General features: G+C 48.0%; 1 protein-coding gene across 2 annotated transcripts in view; it reads right to left on the bottom strand.

Moving 5' to 3' along the window:
• Nucleotides 1–21,223, bottom strand: part of col27a1b (collagen, type XXVII, alpha 1b) — a 605,111-nt gene that overhangs the window by 83,737 nt on the left and 500,151 nt on the right. For both annotated transcript variants that reach the window (XM_078550110.1, XM_078550108.1), the window contains exons 38-40: nucleotides 5,561–5,614; nucleotides 3,967–4,074; nucleotides 2,901–2,954 (exon numbers count right to left, since the gene is read on the bottom strand). In XM_078550110.1, the coding sequence (XP_078406236.1) occupies nucleotides 2,901–2,954; nucleotides 3,967–4,074; nucleotides 5,561–5,614 (216 nt within the window). The remainder of the gene's footprint in view (nucleotides 1–2,900; nucleotides 2,955–3,966; nucleotides 4,075–5,560; nucleotides 5,615–21,223) is intronic.

Genomic DNA, 21,223 nt, shown 5'->3' with positions numbered 1-21,223 from the left:
CCTCACCGACCTCACCCCTCCCTATCTCTGTAATCTCCTCCAGCCCCACACCTTCTGAGGTCTCTGCGTTCCTCTATTTCTGACATCCTCAGCAGCCCCCATTTTAATCCTTCCACCACTGGTGACCTTTCTTTTGGCTGCCTGGACTCCGAGCTCTGGAATATAATCCCTACATCCCGACACGAAAGCAAAATACAGTAGATGCTTGAAATCTGAAATAAAAGCAAAAAATGCTGGAAAAATTCAGGTCAGTCAGCGTCTGTGGAAAGAAACAGAGTTAACATTTCAGGTTGAGGGACTCTCCTGACCCAGCTCTGATGAAAGGTCACTTGTTAGCTGAAACGTTAACTCTGTTTCTCTCCGCAGATGTTGACTGACCTCCCTAAACCTCACTGCTTCTCTACCCCTCTATCTCGTATTCCGCACTTAAGATGCCCCTTAAAATCCACCTCTTTGACCGAGCTTTCGGTTATTTGACTGATGAGCTCTTTACGTTGCTCAGTGTCAGATTTTGCTTTACAGTGCTCCGATGAAGCACCTTGGGACGTTTCATCACGTCAAAGACACTATATAAAAATAAGTTGTTGTTGCCAGCAGAATATCCTACGAAGGAGGAGGGAGCGTCTGATGGACTAACGAGGCTGTCTGACTGCTACTTCAGCCACTCTTTTGTGCTGAATGTTCCTCCCCCACTTCCCTGTAGGTACAGGTTCGTGCTGGGATCTTCTGACAGGCCGTAACCAATGATATGCTTGCCAGCGTCACTTTAGAACATGCCAGAGGGAGTTGTTGAGCCAGAGACCATTCATTTGTTTTTAAAAGGAAGAGCAGACAAACATTTGGAGAAATGGGGCAGTGGAAAAGATTCAGAGCAGACATCATGGGCTGAAAGGCCCTCCTTCTGTGCTAAAACCTCAATGGTAACACATGCAATTCACCTACTGCATTACCGTGTGATATCAGGCAACAAGTGGGCCAAAGGGCCTTTTTCTGTGCTGTAGACCTCTATGACTCTACGTATTTAAATCTTTTGCACTGCAGGAAGCTGCAGTGCGTGGTGTAGAGTGCTGACTGATTGAAGTACTCAAGCAAACGCAGAAAATGCTGGAAAAACTCAGCAGGTCAGACAGCATTTGTGCAGAGAGAAACAGAGTTAACGTTTCGAGTCCGTACGACTCTTCTTCAGGGAGTTTTGGTTTTACAGCATTGTTCTGAGCCACAGTTGTGCTGTGGTTATGTTAAAAAAAATAGAACCAACTGGGATTGCTGGAAGTATGAAAAACATAAACAGAAAAAGCTGGAAATGCTCAGCAGGTCAGAGGGCATCTGTGGCAAACAGTCATTGTTGCCTGACATTTGGTACTGCACCAGAAATCTGGAGGTTACAAGTTCAAACCCCGCTGCAGCAAGTTGTAGAATCAAATAAGAGAAAGTGCAGAAAATATTTACAGGAGGGGTTCCAGGGATGAGTGATTTTAATTATGTAGACAGTTTGGAGTGCTGTTCTCCTTACAGAAGGTTAAGAGGAGATTTGGTAGAAGTGTTCAAGATCATGAGGGGGAATCTGGACAGGGTAGATAGGAAGAAACTGCTCCCATTGGCGGAAGTGTCGCGAACCCGAGAACAGCGCTTTAAGGTGAACGGCAGAGAGACGATGAGGGAAAACTTTTACCTGGATGCGCCTGCCTGTGAGTGCGGCGGAGGCACATTCAATTATGGCTTTCAAAAGGGAATTGGATTGTTAGCTGAAGAGAAAAAATCTGCAGAGCCACAGGGAAAAGGCAGAGGTGTGGAACTAGGTGAGTTGCTCTTGCAACTCCCAAAGACATGGCATGGACATGATAGGCCAAATGGCCTCCTTCTGTGCTGTAACCATTCTATGACTCTATGAATTCAATAAATCTGATCATTTTTAGCCTGGCACCAGAAAAAGCCTTTCCTTCAGGGAAGGGAAGCTGTCACCTCCTATTGGTTCTGGCCTACACGTGCTTCCAGAGTGGTTGACTCTTTGTGCTCTGAGTTGGAGTGGAGAGTTACTCAGTTGTAAAAATAATTGTTAAGCTGATTGCATGCAATAAATGTGGCCATTCCAGCATCATCCACACCCCAAGAACAAATCGAAAAGATGGTGAAGTCACTGCAGTCTTCTCACAGTTAACTCAGATGTAGTAGAAGGTTATGGGCTAAGAAGCATTAACTGTAGCACTTGGTAAGAACACACAAGAACTAGGGGCAGGAGTTGGCCATTCAGCCCCTTGAGCCTGCTCCACCAGTTGATTAAATCGTGGCTGATCTGATTGTACCTCAAGTCCACTTTTCTGTTTGCCCACCATAATCCTTGACTTCCTTGCTGATCAAAAATCTAACTCAGCCTTGAATATATTCAAAGACCCAGCCTCCACTGGTCTCTGTGAAAGAGAATTCCACAGACTAAGGACCCTCTGAGAAAAAAAAAAATCACCTTATTTCAGGCAAACTGAGTGGTGGCTGGGCCATTTCAGGGGGCAGTTAAGAGTCAACGACACTGCTGTGGATCTGAAGTCACTTACAGGCCAGACTGGTTAAGGATGGAGGATTCCCTTCCCTGACAGATGTTTGCGAACAACAATCCAGCAGTTTTGTGATCATTATTACTGAGAGTAGCATTTTATTCCACTAGTCACCATGATGGGATTTGAACTCATGTCTCCTCCAGGATTAGTCTATTACACTACCACTACCCTACCTTCTGAAGGGCAATTAGGGCTAGGCAATAAATTGTGGCCTTGCCAGCGACACCCACATCCCAAGAATGAATAGCAAAAAAAAAACTATGCAAAGCTGTGTTTCATTTTCATACCTGTGTTGTTACCTGTTGTGCTGTGGAGTAAAGCAGAGTCTGTATCGTAAAGTGCCCTTACCTCATACCCTGCGATCCCTGGTTCACCCTGAGCTCCCATGCGACCAGGTGCGCCCTAACAAAGAGGGGAAGATAAGTTGATCAGACAGCTAAATCAGGGAGCAAGCAGGGACAACAATGTGTTTGTACATTTGAAATCATTTTACTCATCCATTCATTGGAAAATAAGTTAAATACATTTATGAGCTCCCCTCTTGCAGCACCAACCAAGACCTAGTGTATCTGAATGTACAAAGTTCAATGGAACTTCTAACAACAGATATGGCGGGCTGAGGAAGGCAAAACATACACTCATACTTCCTGCACAAATGTGTTTTATCCAAAAATAGAGTGAAGTCCTCAATATGGTGCAATTTTAATCTATCAGTTTTGAGACATATAAATTAGCACGTAAATAATGTTCTCTTTTTGGAAATGTACTGGGAAATAACACATGTTGTATGCCTGCTCCAGTTTCTCATGCTGTAATGCGATAGTTTATCTCCTTTGTCTGCTTTGCTGCTCAATGTCTAGAGCTTCTGTATATTCAGTGTACAGATCATTTATATGAAATGTCCTGTTCAGTGTACACAGCTAGTGTGTACAACACCTTGCTCACTGTTCAATTTCCACATGCAGTGCTGTTCGGTGTACAAAGCCTCTGCGTGCTATTTAATGTACAAAATGTTCACCGTACAAAGCTGTCAATGACATTGTGCACTTACAGACTCCTATTTTCATTTAATATCCCATCCTTAAGTGTCCATAACTGGCATAACATCATACAGGCAATTAAGGAGGTGTCACGTCTACACACCATAGCTTTTGATTAAATGTGCATTATTTATGCCTCCTTTACTAATAGAAAATCATTTTTTAAATAGCGTAACCCTGACTATAACACATCTTTTGTGCAGCAATCAAGTGTAACAATATAGAAAAAGATTACCTGCATTCCCACAGTTAAATATTGTAGAGTTTGTCAGTGCTTTCATGAGCTAAGAAGTAACTTTACATTTTTTTTTAGGTGATAACAGATTGACGTGTGTTTAATTCAGTGAAAGATGCTGTAATTACAAAGTGAGTACCATAGCTCCTCGTGTTCCTCGAGATCCCTTGGGCCCCTGGGTTCCCTCGGGCCCTTGTTCTCCTGGGGGACCAGTCTCTCCCAGATGTCCCAAGTGACCTTTGCTACCCTACAACGCATAAGACATGAAAGTGTTAACAAGGATTTAATCACTGGCAAAGTCTTAGTGATTCCAGCACATTGCGCAAAGGGGAGTATAAATTGCAAATGACAGGGCAGTCCAAGAAACAAGTGCCTTGAATTTATCGAATAATTTGACTTTAGACGGAGTGGGGGGAGCAGAAAGAAAGTCATCTGAGCTTTTCTTATCTGAGGAGCAGTCATTGTAAGAGTGGATGACGCGTCTGGGGTGATCTGAGAGAGGTTGTGGCTACTGTTGGATGGATATAAGCTGTCTTTCAGAGGGAGCTGTCTCCCCTCCATACTGCATTGCTCTTGGCCACAGCAAATAACTTTATTCATAAGAAAATAAAAAAAACAAAAACAATTTTCCCGCATAGCTGATTTGATCCATCTCTCGATTTTTCAGCTTTCGTTTTAGTGATGTGTGAATAATTAATTTGTACGTAAAATCCATTCACCAAAAAATATCACTTGTTGTTGGGCTTGGGGGTGGGGGGGTGGTGAAGAATGCTCTTAGCGTCTAGGGACTGAATGGTTTTACATTTTGCTGATGGATCTTGTCCAAGGTCACAGAGGAAATTACATATCCTAGTATGTTTCACATTATTTTGATATGAGATCTGAATGTGTTACTTCCAACAGGAATTCAATGATGCTCAAGGGATTACATCCTTGTAATGCTTTTACATGATCAGGTTGTGAGTCTATTTGGTACTAAACTTCATGTAACTCTTGGATGTCAGGACAATACATTATCAATGGAGAAGGTTGAATGAGGAAGGGTACCAAATTCTGAGGGAAAGGTAGATGAATACAATGAAAGGTAAGTGCACGGAGAGGTAGATAACCACAGGCTGATTTTGCAAACAGGTAGACGGATCTGGAGCTAGAGGCTGACAAATACCCTAAATACTCGTGTAAACGATTTTGGGCCTAAAGAAAATGTAATTTTTCATGTACCCCAGCCACGATTTTCTGGTCCCTCCCTGCTGCAGGAATCATCGTGGGCGGGATGGAAAATTTGCCGGATCAGCAAAAGGTCTTTGGGGGAGGGACTGGAAAACTCCACCCCCTGTGTAGAAGTCGGCTCGCCATGTTTCAGGGATTGAACCTCAAAACTTTCAAAACCAAGTTATAATCCTGGAGGTGATAATGACTCAATGTCATTCTATTCATAACTACTAATGAAAATGAATACCAGTAAGTCAATGAATTAATATTAAATAATTATTATGAATTATTTAGTGTTCTTTAGTTTTTTGTAAATTTTATTCCATTAAGGCAGCCTCATTTGGATTGCACTTGGGCCCAAAGCATGAAATGTTAACCTTTCGAAAACATTACCATGTAAAAGACAACTCCATGACTTTTGGCCTAAAAAAATCTGGCCTCAAAAATTCGACTTTTGCACGAGTATTTACGGTAGATGTATCTTTCATAATTCAATTTTTAAAAATGCAGGCCCCACTAACCTTTCTGCCAGGTTTTCCCCTCTCCCCAGGTTTTCCTGGTTTTCCTTCAGGTCCCTGGGTGGGAAATAACAACACTGATGAAAGACATTGTGCACAGCTTGAATAGCAATCACTGATTAAGCTGACAGTCCTGGTGTTGTGTTGGTCTGGGTCTCTGGCTTTGCTCTAGCTCTGCTTGTTGATTGGGTTATAGGAGGAATAATTCACAAGGGGCCCTTCCTTCTCAACCATTCCTTGGCTTTATGGTACCTCAGTATTGTATGATATTCTGACCAGTACGTTTGTGAAGTACAGGAAGGAGAATGAAATGGTGTCTGGGTAACTTTTACTTATGTTCATTCGGGGGGGAGGGGGAGGGGGAGGCTTTGCCTTTATTGTACGGAAGAAAATCATAATGGAACCATGTGTCACATGACTTCCTGGGCTCTCAGTTTGATAATCTCTCTGTAAACATTATTGTCATATTGCACACTTGAGGCAAACAGAAAAAGTTACCTCAGCGGGTCTGGCAGCATCACTGGAGAGAGAAACAGAGTCAACGTTTCGAGTTGGACATGACTCTCATACAGGTTCCAAAGAAGTTTCGTCTTTCTGCAATATTTATAGTCAATATGAGGTCCATTGGAACAGGAGTTTAGCTATTGAAGCCTGCTCCGACATTCAATGAGGTCATGGTTGATCTGCAACCTAACTCATATTATGGCACAGCTGATGGTAAATGCTGAGTTGTTCAAATCCCAGAGGGACAGTTGAGACAACTGCCACAACTGTTTTTAGTAAATTGTATGTTTCGAGATGCGGGCTTTGAATTCAGTGGTAATAACACCGCCGAGTCTTGTAGGTTTTTACAAAACTAGATTAAACATTTATTAATAAGAGAATTGGTTTTAAGCACATACATATGTCTAGAAACGTGTACTACTATAATAACTTCTAAATCCTCTAATTAATCTGACTCCCAGTTACACCTTCTTTAAGGCAACAGTAAAACATACAGGGTAGAATTTTCTGGATGGCAGTAAGGGGCGGGCGTGGACCTGATCGTCACTTTCGATCGGGTCCGCGCCGCCATTTTAAGCGGGCAGGCCAATTAAGGCCCGCCCAGCGTACTTCACGACTCCCGTGCATAGTGGGAGTGTCCAGGCGGCAGCGGGTGCGCTCATCCCGCCGGGTCCAATGGCGACCCGGTGGCCTGTATAAAGGAAGGCCTGGCAGCCTTGGAAAGGCTGCTCGCACTGGCTGGGTGAAGGGCTCTGCAGAGGGGCAATGGAGGTGACGCAAGTCCGGAGAGTAGGCCATCGCGGCAGGCCAGTCCGGAGAGTAGGCCATCGGGGCGGCCCAGGCCGGAGGTTAGAACATTGGGACAGGCCAGGCCGGAGGGTAGGGCAGGGGGCCAGTGTGCTCCTCGTTTTTCCGATGACTGCCTTGCTGCTCTCCTCGAGGAGGTGGCAGCACGTGGGAGGTGCTGGTTCCCCAGGACAGGAGGAGGAGGCCCCCCCCACATGACAAAACGTGCCTGGGAGGAGGTGACAGAGGTGGTGAGCTCCCGCGACGTGGTGCGGTGCACCTGGATCCAGTGTCGCAAGCGCTTCAATGACTTGTTGCGCTCTGGAAGGGTGAGGACAATGTTGGCATTGGTCACTTAACCCAGCAGGTCGGCTTACCCCCTGCTGCAACCCCCCCAAGTCTGAGTGTAGTGACTGCATTGACTCATTGACAGCATTTGTCCTTCGCTGGGTGGGCCAGCAGACATTGCCCATGCCGAGATCAGCCTGAGAGGGTGGTGAAGAGATGGGTTCTGCGCCCACAGCATGTGTTACTCTGAGACCCACATGACTGGTTTGGGGGGCAACCTGGAGGAGTTGCACCTAGGTGCTGTGCTTGAACTGCAGGACATGTCCAAGTCAGGGTGATGAGATGCTGGGAGGGGAGCTTCAAGGTGGCGTGGCAATGAACCATCTGCTGCCCTCTGCACTCCACGTGCTTGCGCCTCCTTGCTATGGAAGGACATACTGTGTGGTGCCTAATGTGATGTAGGCAGCATGTGGCCAAAGGGGTGTGGGGGGTGTGGAGCAGGCCTAGCATCTTTGTGTGAGTGTTCAGCAGCAGCGGGGTGAGGAGGGTCTGGAGCCCTGATATGCCCCACTCTGGTTGGGGTGGGCCGTGCGTGAAGAGAGTCCATGTACAATTTGCCCTAATCAAAGCTCTTCTCCCATTTTCAGGAGAAGAATGCACATAACGCGGCAGAGTGTGTGAGGACTGGTGGCAGCCAGGCACAGTTAGCCATTCTTAGCCGGTTTGAGCAGGGGGCCCTGGATTTGGAGAGGCGCCATGCACCCAGGTCCACTGGTGTGGGTGAGGCTGGGGTGCCATGGGTAGGTATGTTTGCCCAGCAGTGAGGTCAGCATTGTCCTTCCAACAGCCATGGCAGTGCTGAATGTTAAGTGATTTAATTTTGCAATATGGCTTGACCATTGCTTATGGAAGGATAAGCGCATAATGATCCGGGGGTCAGGGATGCACATTGACATTGTCTCCAGGTTAACTGATCCAATGTCCTAGTTCTTCCTTTCAGCATCAGCGGAGCAGGGCCAGGAGGAGGAGCAGCAGAGGCCCCCTCTCACACCTGAGGGGCCTGAAGCCTCACCAGCGTCACACCATCTCTGCCAGGCAGGCACCAGCGCAGATACTAGCACCTCGGTGGGAATTATAACATTGACTAGTGTCCTGGGGAACAGCGGTGCGGGCACTTCACAGTTGCTGGAGGAGCTGGCAGAGACAGAGTGCCTATAGCGCCAGCAGTTGGAGGACTGCAGGGGACCAGGCACACGCTCAGTCGGTGCCTGATGATGTGCCTCTGGAGTCGTCCGTGACGCAGGAAATGCAGCCGGGTGTGCGGGAGCATCTGGGGGAGATACATGAGGCTACGCTTGGCTTGGTGTCCGTGATGGAGGAGTCTACGCGGACGATCACCGAAGCAATGAGCCACATGTCTGAGCGCCATGCATCCTCCATGGAGAGAGTAGCGACTCTCATGGAGAGGCTCCTCCAGGAGACCCATCAGGGCTTCCTGGAGATGCGCTCTGACCGGCAAGCCCTCACATCGGCATTGATCTCAGCTGGTCAGTGCCAGTGTGGGAGATGGTCTGGGCACCAAGTTTCCCAGCTCGGTGCCCATCCATCCACAGTGAGCATGGAGGACCGAAGCAATCTCATGTTGGTGCAGCAGCTGCCTGTCGTCTCTGCGGGCACCTCTCAGGGCGCTCCGGATGAGGGCGGCAGCTCCTCCGACCCTCTCCCAGTGACCGTATCATCCGGTGAGGCTGCGACGACTGGGGAGATGCCAGCTGTGGAACTGGCCGCTCCCTCGCAGGCAGGGCCAGCACGGGCTCCACGGGCAAGAGGACGGCCGCCAAGGTCATCGAGGCCAACAGGACAGCAGAGTCAGCAGGCTGTCTCAGGTGCCACTCCCAGCGATGGGGCAGCACCAAGACGTAGCACCCGGAAATGTAAACATAAGGCACTTTAGGCACACCACGGGTTTCTCACTGGTGCTTTTGTGTTGGCCCGAGATGAGGTCTTCATGATTTGCTTTGAATTGGAACACCATTGTCATTTTTTTGGCTAAAGTTTCTTTGCTTGGGGTATTAAATTCAGACATGTGACCATGGCTGAGGGTGCCTCTTGTGCATGTGGCTGGTTTCCAAAAATGTTAGGAGTGCTTTGTGGGACATTCAGTTTTATTAACAAGGTCCTTAGTTACTGTTCCTAACCTGGCAGATTTGGCACTTAGGTATTGAGTATGGAGCCTTCGGCCCAGGCTTGTCTTGGAGGTCTATATGGGGTGTGCTAGCTGAAGGTTCATTGGATTAAAGCCTCCCGGGTGTCCCTGCCTCCCTGGAGTATGCCCGGGTCAGCGTCTACCCCCTCAGCATTTCCCTGTGCGTGCTCATCCTCGGACTCACTGCTGGACTCCTCATGTGCAGCCGCAGCCACTGTGTCTACGTCTTCATCGTCCACAGCGTCCCCCCTTTCCAGTGCAAGATTGTGGAGAGCGCAGCATGCAACCACTATCACAAAGACACGATCTGGGGGGTACTGGAGTGTGCCCCCTGAACGGTCCAGGCATCTGAAGCGCATCTTGAGAAGACCGATGGCTCTCTCCACCATAGCCCTGGTGGAGGCGTGGCTCCTATTGTAGTGCTGCTCAGCTTCTGTTCTTGGATGGTGGAGAGGCGTCATGAGCCACCTTCTGAAGGGATAGCCCTTGTCACCCAGCAGCCATCCATCCAGCCGGGCTGGAGCACTGAAGAGCCCCGGCACCTGGGAGTGTCTGAGGATGTAAGTGTCATGGGGTCTGCCTGGGTACCTTGCACAGACTTGTAGAATCAGCATCCTGTGATCACACACTATCTGCACGTTCATGGAGTGGAAGCCCTTCCTGTTGACAAAGGCACCGGGCTCACCTCCTGGAGCCTTGATGGCCACATGTGTACAGTCTATTGCACCCTGGACGTGGGGGAAGCCAGCAATGGCCGCGAAGCCTCTGGCTCGCTGTGCCTGGCAGGTCTGGTCCCAACGGTAGTGGATGAAGGTCAATGCACCCCTGAACAGAGCGTCCGTAACCTGCTTGACACAAGTGTGGACAGCTGATTGGGAGACACCGCAAAGATCACCCACCGACCAATGGAAGGAACCAGAGGCATAGAAGTTGAGGGCAGCTGTGACCTTTAGAGCCACTGGCATGGGGTGTCCACCCACACAATTCGCGGAGATTTCGGGCCCAATCATCTGACAGATAGTGTTGACTGTCTCCCTTGAGAGACGGAGCCTCCTTCTGCACTGCACCTCAGACATATTGAGGTAGCTGCTTCGCCGCCTGTATACCCTGGCGTCTTCTGCGGCCCCTTCCGCCTTTGTCTACCTCTTGGCCCAGTGCCCCTTGCCCCCTTGTGCCTGCGCCTGTCCTCCCAAAGGTGGCTCCCCGGAGGCTGAATGTGCACTCCCGGCCTCCTCCCCCTTCTAGCCCTCTCTTCCTCCGCAGAGGAGCAGCCTCCAGTGGAGAGTTCAGCTCCCATTCCCAGGCTATGGGAAGACTTCCTGAAACCTGCAGGCCCAAAAAAGATTCCTCACTGCAGAGTGCTGACCTGAAGGTTAAGGGTCCAGACAAAGCAGCTGGAATGCATTTTGAAATATTGCCGATCACACAGGCAAGTTTCAATAACTTTGAAAAATCAATACTTGAGAGCACATTCACGACCTCACTGACCCCTCTTATCCCACCCGTGGATGAGGTTTATACAAATGTGTCCGACCCACCTGCCCGTTGTGCCTGTGCACAAACCTGAAGATTGCACGGGCGACAAAAAATTGGCGTCGATTGGTGAGTCAAGGGCCTTAAGTGGCCCGTTAATTACTGGCAGGCGCGCAGCGGATATCATCGTGTGCCCTCCCAGTGAAATATCGCGATGGCGCGCGGTGACGTTGGGATGCTCGCCCGACGTCACCGCGCGTAATTATACACGTGGACGTGCGGGGCCTACCCCCGCACACCAGCTGGAAAATTCTGCCCATAGATTTAAAAAAAAAACAGGCATAGAAACATGATACCCTGAACAATCCAATTCAAAGTGAGTTCCCTTAACTTTAGTTCTTTGTAGACAGCAGCTTGAGGCTTAGATGCTGAAGGCTTTTCACACTTGTTAGACCTTAAAATGCCTACCCTTATAGACAGACTTCACTCCTTTATATATATTTTCCCCATTGTTTCACTATGTCCTTGGACTTTACCTCCCTGATCATAAAAAATGATCACAGTACTAATTTTACCAGTAATCTTTGGGAAAAATGAACCCACTGTTTCTGAACTTCACCTGGCTAGGTGACACATTTCACCCCCTCCTTTGAAAACAATCTAGTCTGGTTTATTTAAAAATGCAAATGTCCTTTTGCACCTTACATTCTAAACTTCCCCCATGTTTACCTTTTTTAAAATTCATTCACGGGATGTGGGCGTTGCTGGCTGGGCCAGCATTTATCGCCCATCCCTAGTTGCCCTTGAGAAGGTGGTGATGAGCTGCCTTCTTGAACCACAGTGCTGTTAGCGGGGTGGGAGTGGGGTGGGGGGAGGGGGGGGGTGGCGCTGTCCCAGGATTTTGACCCAGCGACAATGAAGGAACAGCGATATATTTCCAAGTCGGGATGGTGAGTGGCTTGGAGGGGAACTTCCAGGTGGTGGTGTTCCCATGTGTCTGCTGCCCTTGTCCTTCTCGATGGTAGTGGTTGTGGGTTTGGAAGGTGCTCTCTAAGGTGCTTTGGTGAATTACCTACTTACTATTTCAAACCTAGCATATCTTTTGTTACATCAAAGGCTCCTGACTAGCTATATATATATATATATATATACACACACACGCCACTAATAACATTATTGTATCTTCTTGACACTCATCTTTTCAGAGAGAGCACAGGTAGGCATGTGATGTACCTCTAAATATCATTCCATTATGATTCTCTCCTGTCCAATAAAGACAAAACTCCCCACAGCCACCCCGAATGATCATAAGTTAAAGTTACGCAGACACCATTTCATTCTCCCTCCTGCACTTCACAAACAGAAATAAATAAAGGGCTTTTCCATTTCTTCAGGAATGAATAGGGCACTCAGTTTTCGAAAAAGTCAATGAGGAAATTAGTAAGCCACCAGGTGGTCTTACTATAAAGTTTCTCACTCATCTGATTTTTTTTTCCCCTCACGAATTTGTTTTGCTTTCTTTTCAGAGTCGTTATCTTATATTTATCCCTCCTTTTTTCCAGACCCACCCACACGTGGAAACTGTTTCTCCACATCTATCCTTTTGAATTATTCCATAATTTTAAAGACCTCTCTTAGGCCACCTTTTTGTCTTCCCTTTTCCAGAGAAAAGGGCCCCAATCCTGCTCAACTTTTCCTCTTGATTCTGGTAACATCCTTGTAAATCTTTTGCACACTTTCTCAATATCCTTTTTATAGTATGAAGAAATAGTGTGTATTAAGTGAACTATTCATTTGATAGCTCATATGAGCATGAACAATGGAGACATCTTTTTGGTGCCAATTCTCAGTCGTTGCTAAATTATAATATATTTTCAAATCTGTGCAGAGGAATAGCATAGCGATGGAAATAGGAGAGAGCTGCCGCCCTGATGTTTGTATTGCCTGGGACAGAGCTGACTGAGATAACTCAACAGAGACTGTGGAGACTTGAGGATGGAAATTGCTCCTGGTGACAACTGTAGTGAAAAAGTGGGTTTGAGCAGGAAATTACCAGAGAAGGAATTTCATCCTCAGAGTCTGGAGACAAAGGCTGAGATAGAATATGAAGCCGATGGAAACATAGATAATTTACAGCACAGAAGGAGGCCTTTCAGCCCATCGTGTCTGTGCTGGCCGAAAAAGAGCTATCCAGCCTAATCTCACCTTCCAGCTCTTGGCTCATAGCCTTGTAGATTCCAGCACTTCAATTGTGTATCCAAGTGTTTTATAAATGCAGTCAATTTACTCACAGCAAGCTCCCATAAGCAGCAATGTGATAATGTGCTTTTGTGATGTGGATTGAGGGATAAATATTGGCCAGGAGATGGGGGATAACTCGCTTGCTCTTCTTTGAAATAGCGCCATGGGTTCTTTCAGGTCCACTTGAGAGAGGAGTCAGGGCCTCAGTTTAAAGCTTCATCCAAAACACCGCACCTCCAATAGTGAGGGAGGTGCTGCACAAGAGTGTGCTAGCCTTGAATTTTAGGCTTCACTCCTAGAGTGGGACCTAAACACACAACCTTCTGATTTAAAAGTGGAGAGTGTGACCAATGGAGCCACAGCTGATACACAGCTTTGGGCTGCCAATGACTCAGCATGATTCTTCATGAATTGTCCTTTTCATTTAGGACTTTCTGATTGTACATTTCCAAAAGCACATTTCTTGGTTGTGACGACACTGCAAACGCTTTAGGAAAACTTTTGATAAAAAAAAAATTGGCAAAATGGATATTTTGCCCTGGAGAATTGGTGATGACAGCCTGTGATTGTGACTTCAGCCCTCTGCAAACAGCTAGCGGCTAATTATCTAAGGGACCTTACATGTACAGGATTCACTTAACTGCTCCTGTTGGGGTTCTACGGGCCTGTTAACATACAACCATTAATGGTGACATTTCACTCTGAAAATGACCAAAATGCAGGAAGCTGTTAATTGCAGGAATTCCCTTTGACTTCTCTCTCTGAAAAGCTTGGGAAATGGGCAGGTGTGGCTAACCTGAGGTTGATCCATGATCTCACAGACTGACTTCCTTCAATCTGGGTATTTGAAATAATCCTCAGACAAGGGGCATGGGCCCGGAGCAGATCAACTGGAGCAAATGATCTGAACGGAGACGCAGTGGCATCGACAAGATGCACGACTGTAACTCACCAAGGCTCCTTTAACGGCATCTTCCATATCTGTCACCTCTGCCACCTGGAAAGACGAGGGCAGCAGGCACACGGGAACACCAGTGCCTCCATAGAATCACAGAACGGTTACAGCACAGAAGGAGGCCATTTGGTCTGTCGAGTCTGTGCACGCTCTCTGCAAGAGCAATTTAGCGAGTTCCACTCCCCTGCCCTTTCCCCACAGCCCTGCAAATCCTTTCCCTCTCGCATTTATCCAACGTACCAGCTTTCCTCAGGCATGATTTCCCTCCGAGTTCAACAATGCTGAAATTCAGCATTCCATACAATCTATGATAAGCATTGTGCAATGATCTCCCTCAGAATTTGTTTAAAGACTACATCTGGGGCAATACAAAATGAAAGAAAAGCAGTGAACAGTAAAATGGTTGAACCTTCCTCGACCACACTCTTAGGCATTACATTCCAGATCTGAACCGCTCGTTGCATAAAAATGATTTTCCTCACGTCGCTTCTGGTTCTTAAGCCGATCATCTTCAATCTGCATCCTTTGGCTCTCAACCCTTCTGCCAGTGGAAACAGTTTCTCTCTATCTACTTTGTCTAGACCCCTCATGATTTTGAGCACCTCTACCACTCACCATCCTGACTTGGAAATATATCACCGTTCCTTCACTGTCACCGGGTCAAAATCCTGGAACCCGCTCCCGAACAGCACTTGTGGGTGTACCTACACCACATGGACTGCAGCGGTTCAAGAAGGCAGCTCACCACCACTTACTCAAGGGGCAATTAGGGATGGGCATGGCAGGCAGGCCCGGGAGCAGTCGTGAAGCCGACCACTGCCCGCGATCGGGCCCTGACACCAATTTCACGCTGGCTGGCGAATTAACGGGCGCCCAGTGTGAAAAGCGCACTGCAGCGCTCAGCGCTGTCTGGGCGGGGGGGCAGGAGGAGGCCGAGCATGGACGTTCGCGCGTGCATGCGAGTGTGCGCAATGACAGCTGCCTGAGGCACAGAGCTGGTTCAGGGAGCTGAAGGTTTAAAAACAAAAAAATTAAAACATTTACCTCAGTTAAAAAACATGTCCCCCCCATGTGACTGTCACATGAGCAGGGACATGTTATGAATGAAACTTAAAGACTTTTATTTAATTTTTATTTGCTGTTGGGAACCTCATCCCGCCCGTGGATGAAGTTTCCTAAAAAAATCCAAAGTTTTGCTTGGCCTTCTCGCCCGCCCGCCAACCGTACGGTTGGACGGGCAGTGAAATGGTTCAGTCAATTATTACTTTAATGGCCTTAATAGGCCTGTTAAGTGTCGGCGGGCGCTCTGCCGACTGCTGCGCGTGCCCGCCGAAATATCGGGCGAGTGCACGATGACGTCGGGACACTCGCCTGACATCATCGCACGTCATTTTACACCCGAGCGAGTCGGGCATGTGCCCGCCCGCTCAGTGCAAATTTCTACCCGCAAACTAGATATTCACAACAACAGTAAACGCTATCCTGGAGGGAATAGGTTTTATTTATATTTTCTTGGGATGTGGACATCACTGGGAAGGCCCGCATTTATTGTCCATCCCTAACTGCCCTCGAGAAGGTGGTGGTGAGCAGCCTTCTTGAACCGCTGCAGTCCATGCGGTGTAGGTACACCCACAGTGCTGTTAGAGTGTGATCCACATTTGTTTCATAAAGACAGAATAGACGAGATAGAGCTATAAAACAGCAGATTGTCTTACTTAGAGCTGCAGATGTGATGTCTGCAAAGCTTGCAAGAGCAATGGCAATGATGGGGGATTTTTTTTACAGTTAAATTGGTTTCAAAGCATTTGACAAACCACGAAAGGTCATAAAACCCATTTACTTCATCAGATCTAAAAGGAAATTGCAAATGAGGCATAATTAACTTAAAGGTCAGATTGAGGACAGCCCAAGGTTGTCATGAAGATGGTTGGAGCTGAGGAAGATTCTCTGGTTTCAATTTATCTGGGTGCTTTTTGTTGGGAGGGTTAGTCGCAGCCTCAAACTGGTGTGAGCAGTTTGGAGCTCACTGAGAGAAGTTAGCCAAAGTAAGTGACAGTCAGATAGACCTGCACTATAAGCAGAGAGAAGAGCTAATGTCACCACTGACCGTGCGGAATGTCAATGAGGCTTAATCTAAGTTTGAATTATTATTTTGTTTTATACATTCACGGGACGTGGGCTTCGCTGGCTGGGCCAGCATTTATTGCCCATCCCTAGTTGCCCTTGAGAAGGTGGTGGTGAGCTGCCTCCTTGAACCGCTGCAGTCCATATGGTGTAGGTACACCCACAGTGCTGTTAGGAAGGGAGTTCCAGGATTTTGACTCAGTGACAGTGAAGGAACAGCGATATATTTCCAAGTCAGGGTGGTGAGTCACTTGAAGGGGAACTTCCAGGTGGTGGTGTTCCCATTTATCTGCTGCCCTTGTCCTTCTAGGTGGTAGTGGTCGTGGGTTTGGAAGGTGCTGTCTAAGGAGCCTTGATGAATTCCTGCAGTGCATCTTGTAGATGGTACGCACTGCTGCTACTGTGCGGTGGTGGTGAAGGGAGTGAATGTTTGTGGATGTGGTGACAATCAAAAGGACTGCTCTGTCCTGAACGGTGTCAAGCTTCTTGAGTGTTGTGGGAGCTGCACTCATCCAGGCAAGTGGGGAGTATTCCATCACACTCCTGACTTATGCCCTGTAGATGATGGACAGGCTTTGGGGAGTCAGGAGGTGAGTTACCCATTGCAGGATACCTAGCCTCTGACCTGCTCTTGTAGCCACAGTATTTATATGGCTAGTCCAGTTCAGATTCTGGTCAATGGTTGTTGATAGTAGGGGATTCAGTGATGGTAATGCCATTGAACATCAAGGGCAATGATTGGGTTCTCTCTTGTTGGAGATGGTCATTGCCTGACACTTGTGTGGCACGAATGTTACTTGCCACTTGTCAGCCCAAGCCTGGGTACTGTCCAAGTCTTGCTGCATTTGGACATGGACTGTTCCATAATCTGAGGAGTCGCAAATGATGCTGAACATTGTGCAATCATCAGTGAACATCCCCACTTTTGACCTTATGGGTGGAAGGAAGGTCATTGATGAAGCAGCTGAAGATGGTTGGGCCTGACCTCCAACAACCACAACCATCTTCCTTTGTGCCATGTATGACTCCAACCAGCGGAGAGTTTTCCCCCTGATTCCCATTGACTCCAGTTTTGCTGGGGCTCCTTGATGCCACACTCGGTCAAATGCTGCCTTGATGTCAAGGGCAGTTACTCTCAACTCACCTTGTGAGTTCAGCTCTTTTGTCCATGTTTGAACCAAGGCTGTAATGACGTCAGGAGCTGAGTGGCCCTGGCGGAACCCAAACTGGACATTAGTGCACAGGTTATTGCTAAGCAAGTGCTGCTTGATAGCACTGTTGATGACCCCTTCCATTACTTTACTGATGATCGAAAGTAGATTGATGGGGCAGTAATTGGCCGGGTTGTATTTGTCCTGCTTTTTGTGTACAGGATATATCTGGGCAAATTTCTATATACATGGGTAGAAGCCAGTGTTGTAGCTGTACTGGAATAGCTTGGCTAGGGGCTCGGCAAGTTCTGGAGCACAAGTCTTCAGTATTATTGCCAGAATATAGTCAGGGCCCATAGCTTTTGCAGTATGTAGTGCCTTCAGCCATTTCTTGATATCATGTGGAGTGAATTGAATTGGCTGAAGGCTGACAGAAGTGACGTTGGGGACCTCCGGAGGAGGCTGAGATGGATCATCCACTCGGCACTTCTGGCCAAAGATTGTAGCAAATCTTTTGCACTGATGTGCTGGGCTCCTCCATCATTGGGGATGGGGATATTTGTGGAGCCTCCTCCGCCAGTGAGTTGGTTAATTGCCCACCACCATTCACAACTGGATGTGGCAGGACTGCAGAGCTTAGATCTGATCCGTTGGTTGTGGGATCGCTCAGCTCTGTCTGTCACTTGCTGCTTATGCTATTTGGCACGCAAGTAGTCCTATTATATAGCTTCACCAGGTCTCCACAACGTCTGTGCAGTGGTCACTGATGCTGTCAGGGACAGATGCATTTGTAGCAGGCAGGTCGGTGAGGATGAGGTCAAGTATGTTTTTCCCTCTCGTTGGTTCCTTCACAACCTGCCGCAGACCCAGTCTAGCAGCTATGTCATTTAGGACTCGGCCAGCTTGGTTAGTCGTGGTGCTCCCGAGCCCTTCTTGGTGATGGACATTGAAGTCCCCCACCCAGAGTACATTCTGTGCCCTTCCCACCCTCAGTGCTTCCTCCAAGTGGTGTTCAACATGGAGGAGCACTGATTCATCAGCTGAGGGAGGGCAGTACATGGTAATCAGCAGGAGGTTTCCTTGCCCATGTTTGGCCTGATGCCATGAGACTTCATGGGGTCCATAGTCAATGTTGAAGACTCCCAGGGCAACTCCCTCCTGACTGTATCGCTACCTCTACCTAGGGAATGCAATGGTGGTGTCTGGGACATTATCTGTAAGTATGATTCCATGAGGATGGCTATGCCCTGCTGTTGCTTGACTAGTCTGTGAGACAGCTCTCCCAATTAGTAATTAGTGTTGTTTCCCGTGCTTAAGTCGATGCCAGGTTGTCTGCCCAGTTTCATGACTTTGCAGTGGTTTGATACAACTGAGTGGCTTGCTAGGCTATTTCAGAGGGCATTTAAGAGTCAACCAGCTGGATAGAGGGCCAGTGATAGGTGGAGATAGCCAAAAGGTGTCATAGACAAAAGGACAAAGAGGTGTTGAAGGTGGTGATATTATCTAAGGAATGTGCTAATTAAGAGTAGAAAGCAGGACAAGCAAGGTACAGATAGCCCTAGTGGGGTGGGGTGGGGTGAAGGAATCGAAAAAGGCTAAAAGGTAGAGATAAAACAATGGATGGAAATACATTTAAAAATAATGGAAATAGGTGGGAAAAGAAAAATCTATATAAATTATTGGAAAAAAAAGGGGGGGATCGGAAAGGGGGTGGGGATGGAGGAGAGAGTTCATGATCTAAAATTGTTGAACTCAATATTCATTCCGGAAGGCTGTAAAGTGCCTAGTCGGAAGATGAGGTGCTGTTCCTCCAGTTTGCGTTGAGCTTCACTGGCACAATGCAGCAGGCCAAGGACAGACATGTGGGCATGAGAGCAGGGTGGAGTGTTGAAGTGGCAAACAACAGGGAGGTCTGGGTAATGCTTGCGGACAGACCAAAGGTGTTCTGCAAAGTGGAATTTCTGTATCTCTCTTTTGCCTTGTTCACCTTCATTGCTTTCCATTTCTCTCCTGGTGTTTGACAAGGTGTTTACTAAAACTCGCTTTCACAGCCATATTTCCATCCTCAGTGACTGTCTCCGTCTCCGACTTACCCCACGTGGATTTCAACTGAAATTCCATCCCTCATGTTTCGAACCCACCCAGGACTACAGGTATCTCTGGGACATACAACACCCCTTGGACTGCTGTTCTCGTCGCATTCTGAGATCCACACTCAGTGCCATGCGCCGCCATATGAACACACTTGCCCTCTCCCTCCAGCAGCACCGACGCACCCTTTTTCTAAACTGCGCGTGCCCCCAGTTTCATTTTATTCTTCGTCTCATCTGACGCCTCAACAACTTTGTCTCTTTCTTTCAGGTGCAAAAGAACGCAAGCTCCAACAACTCATCGACACCAACACCCATCCAGGACCCTCCACCCCTGCCCATCCCTCTGTCCCCATCCCGTCTTCCAATCCCAGCCCCAGCCGTGTATTCACCAAACCCCCTGACCTTCCCCTCTCCGATGCTGAACGTTCAGTGCTCAGCAAAGGACTTAGTTTCATACCCTTAAGCCCTCATCTCAATGAATTTTGGGCTCGGCACGATGCTGAACTCTTCTTCCGCCGCCTTCGTCTCCGTGCTCACTTCTTTGGGCAGGAGTCCTCTCCCTGTTCAATGGATCCTTTTACCCACCTCCAATATTCTCCCTCCACATGGACCCTTCCCTCTGGATTCTTACCTTCTCTTGATCTTTTCATTGAGAACTGTCGGCGTGACATTAGTCGTCTCAATTTCTCTGCTCCTCTCACCCACTCTAACCTGTCTCTCTCTGAACTTGCTGCACTCCGTTCTCTCAGGTCCAACCCTAACATTGTCATCAAACCCGCTGACAAGGATGGTGCTGTTGTTGTCTGGTGCACTGACCTCTACTCGCAAAGGCTGAGCGTCAACTCGCAGACACTTCCTCCTACCTCCCCCTGGACCATGACCCCACCACTGAACATCAAGCCATTGTTTCCAGGACTGTTACTGACCTCATCTCCTCTGGAGATCTTCCTTCCACAGCTTCCAACCTGATAGTCTCTCAACCTCGGACGGCCCGCTTCTACCTCCTACCCAAAATCCACAAACAGGACTGTCCCGGCAGACCGATCGTGTCAGCCTGTTCGTGCCCCACGGAACTCATTTCTTGCTATCTTGACTCCATTCTCTCTCCCCTTGTCCAGTCCCTTCCCACCTACGTCCGTGATTTCTCTGACACCCTACATCATATCAACAATTTCCAGTTCCCTGGCCCCAACGCCTCCTCTTCACCATGGACGTCCAATCCCTCTACACCTCCTTCCCCCACCGGGATGGTCTGATGGCTCTCCGCTTCTTCCTCAAACAGAGGCCCGAACAATCCCCATCCACCACTACTCTCCTCCATCTGTCTGAACTTGTTCTCACACTGAACAATTTCTCCTTAAACTCCTCTCACTTCCTCCAAATAAAAGGTGTGGCTATGGGTACCCACATGGGCCCCAGCTATGCCTGTCTCTTTATGGGGTATGTGGAACATTCCTTGTTCCAGTCCTACTCCGCCCCCCTCCCACAACTCTTTCTCCGGTACATCGATGATTACTTCGGTGCTGCTTCATGCTCTCGTCTGGACCTGGAAAAATTTATTAATTTTGCTTCCAATTTCCACCCCTCCATCATTTTCACATGGTCCATCTCTGACACTTCCCTTCCCTTCCTTGACCTCTCTGTCTCAATTTCTGGTGATAGACTGTCCACCAATATCCATTACAAGCCTACCGACTCCCACAGCTACCTCAACTACAGCTCCTCACACCCCGCTTCCTGTAAGGACTCCATCCCATTCTCTCAGTTCCTTCGCCTCCGTCGCAACTGTTCTGATGACGCTTCCTTCAAAAACAGTTCCTCTGACATGTCCTCCTTCTTCCTTAA

The sequence above is a fragment of the Cetorhinus maximus genome, chromosome 10, assembly GCF_964194155.1.
Source record: "Cetorhinus maximus chromosome 10, sCetMax3.hap1.1, whole genome shotgun sequence".
In the NCBI taxonomy this organism is placed as follows: Eukaryota; Metazoa; Chordata; class Chondrichthyes; order Lamniformes; family Cetorhinidae; genus Cetorhinus; species Cetorhinus maximus.
The sequence above is the reverse complement of the archived record's forward strand: the minus strand, read 5'-3'. Positions and strand labels throughout refer to the sequence as shown.